We start from the raw sequence: 2,525 nt of genomic DNA, 5'->3' as shown, positions 1-2,525 counted from the left end.
ATTTAGCGACTTTATATTTAAATTTATTTTCTTTTGCATATTCAGAATTGTTCATTAAAGATGTGAAATTTAATGATTTGCAAGGCCCATTTTTGAACTTTGCCCATTATTCACATTGTACATTGCTGAAAGTGAAAATAATAATTGAAAAAATATTTATATCATATGGATGAATAGTCTGCATAAATAAATGTCAATAATTCATGTAAGATATAATTGTACTCGTGAAATAAATAAATTCGAATTGTCTGTAAGAAGTATATTAGGGTAGTTGTTCTTTCTACTTGATGTATTGGCAGTGGAATATAGATGTGTAAGAAATTTTCTTCAGTTTTTGCGAATATGAAGACCAAGAGGATTCAGTTGGGTGTACTGTCATATCTTTTATATTTTGCAACATGTCAGTATTGCAATGTTTTAACGACGGTTTATTAGATAAAAAGTAAATTGTGTTTAGTTAGGATGAAATTATTGTTATAAGCGAAATAGCTGATATTCTGCATGGTTTAAATAAATATATGATATAAATGTAGTGGAAAATAATAAACAAATGTAGTTAACACTAGTTGCTAATCTTCATTGGTAATTATATAAATTGATGTATATCCATTGAAACGAGCACAAGGATGTTTTATATTGATGATGTCAAATAAATAAATTTGCACGTTAATAATAATTTTCATAATCCTATACGAAATGTAATTATGAAGTGTTCATTGAAATAATGAATTGATGAAATTTGTACGCTATTACAAATTCAAAATTAGGTTATTTGACTTAAGGTAGTCTATTTTGCTTTTGGCATAATTTCCTTACTGCTGCTTTACTAATTTTCAGTTTCATAGTCAGTTATTGAGTGTATGGTCATGATGGTACGCTCTGAACTGCAGTTCTCTCCTACAGTTAATATTTATGCTTTCATAAGTGAGAAAGACATTCTGTGCTTTCTATTTGCATGAATCTCCTGACTGCTCTCTTTTTATCATATGTGTGTAGATGCTTCAGTTTATGCAGCTGTAAGTTAGTGGTATGCACTGGCTGAGGATTTGTTTTTCCACTGGAACACCGGACTGGCATCCATAAACCAGATATATTTTTTCAGTCTACTTCATTATTATTTCTTCAGAATGTTTCATCACACTTTGAAACAACCCAAGAATAAGATTGATATCAGCGTTCAAAAGGCAATTATTTTACTAATATGATATTTTTGATTAACTATAAAACTGTTGAAAATGGATTCAGTGTATAGAATTTTTTGAAATTTCACATCTAAGGTAACAAGTTGTTTTAATAGGTTGGGATTGCTGCCTATTTCAAATTGAAATTTTTTTCCTACTAAGACGACATGAGATGGAAAATTATTATTTACAATATTTTTTAGTTTCAGTGCAGATTGTTTTGGTCGAATAGCTACATAAACGTTGTTTCTCTAGCATAGGAGAGTAACTTTTCTTTAAAACTCGTCTTATCAGTAGTAACAAGGCACTTGTCTATCAACGTTGATATAGATTGTGCTAATAAGTTTCATTATTAAATAAAGTTATTCACTCTGTGTTATTATTGTATTACTGACGGGAAGTTATGTTGTTCTACTAGAGGCAAAGTAGTTATCTATTTGCATAATTTCCTTAACATTGTATTACTTTTCAGAACAATTCTTCCATCATCATCAGTCATTTGGATATTCGACATGGTAACACATGTGCTGAACTGGAATTCCCCTCTCCAATATCATCAGTGATTAAAAGGTAAGGCAAATTTGATAATGTGATGCGCATATATGCTTGCCATTTGCATGACCTCACAAATATGGTGAATGGGAACTAATTGGTATCTGTTCTTAGATGATGAATAGGTGTTTTATTATTTTGAGATGACTAGAACTTCACTATTCATGTCAGTTAAAAATGAATGCTACTAATAATACGTCTTATGGAAATTAAGTAGAAAACGCAATGAATTTAAGATAGCATATTAAAGGTATTTTTTTATTTTTTCAGATGTCAGATATGCAAAAGTGCATCTACTGCAGTTTCAAAAAAGGTCATTTGTTATATTCAAATAGTCTACGAGAAACGTTCTTTGAATGTTTCAAAACGCAGCGAGCAGTTATCATTCCCTACGTACGTATCCGTATTTGCTGATGAAAATATGTAAACAATACTATATTGTTATTATATTTAGCATTTCATGTATCACTTGTATGAATATGTATGATTACATAAACCAATATAAAATGGTTACATAACAAATAATTTATAACCGATAGAACTGCATGATGATTATGTTTTGTTCCGAAAATGTTTGTTTGCCATGTCATTGCTTTTTCATAACTAATCATTAATAACTATTTTGGTGATGGAAATGCTTGCAAGCTTTTAACGGTGGAGCAAAGACAAATATATAATTATAAAACAATTATTTTTTTTTATCTTTCTTTGATTTATTTAATACGTAGATTTTAAGATTCTAGTAGAGATTAGCATCACCACGGAGCTAAGCTATAAATAGTTAAAAATTCT

At 29.3% G+C, this 2,525-nt stretch overlaps 1 protein-coding gene across 1 annotated transcript; it reads left to right on the top strand.

Moving 5' to 3' along the window:
• Nucleotides 1–986: 986 nt before the first annotated feature.
• On the top strand, nucleotides 987–2,160 carry Tsp_13319 (hypothetical protein). Its single transcript, XM_003367475.1, has 3 exons — nucleotides 987–1,016; nucleotides 1,654–1,751; nucleotides 2,004–2,160. Exons 1-3 carry the CDS (start codon nucleotides 987–989, stop codon nucleotides 2,158–2,160), a joined length of 285 nt encoding a protein of 94 aa, XP_003367523.1.
• Nucleotides 2,161–2,525: the final 365 nt, after the last annotated feature.

Source organism: Trichinella spiralis (assembly GCF_000181795.1).
Source record: "Trichinella spiralis strain ISS 195 chromosome Unknown Scfld4214, whole genome shotgun sequence".
Taxonomy (NCBI): Eukaryota; Metazoa; Nematoda; class Enoplea; order Trichinellida; family Trichinellidae; genus Trichinella; species Trichinella spiralis.
This window is presented reverse-complemented; position numbering and strand designations above follow the sequence as displayed.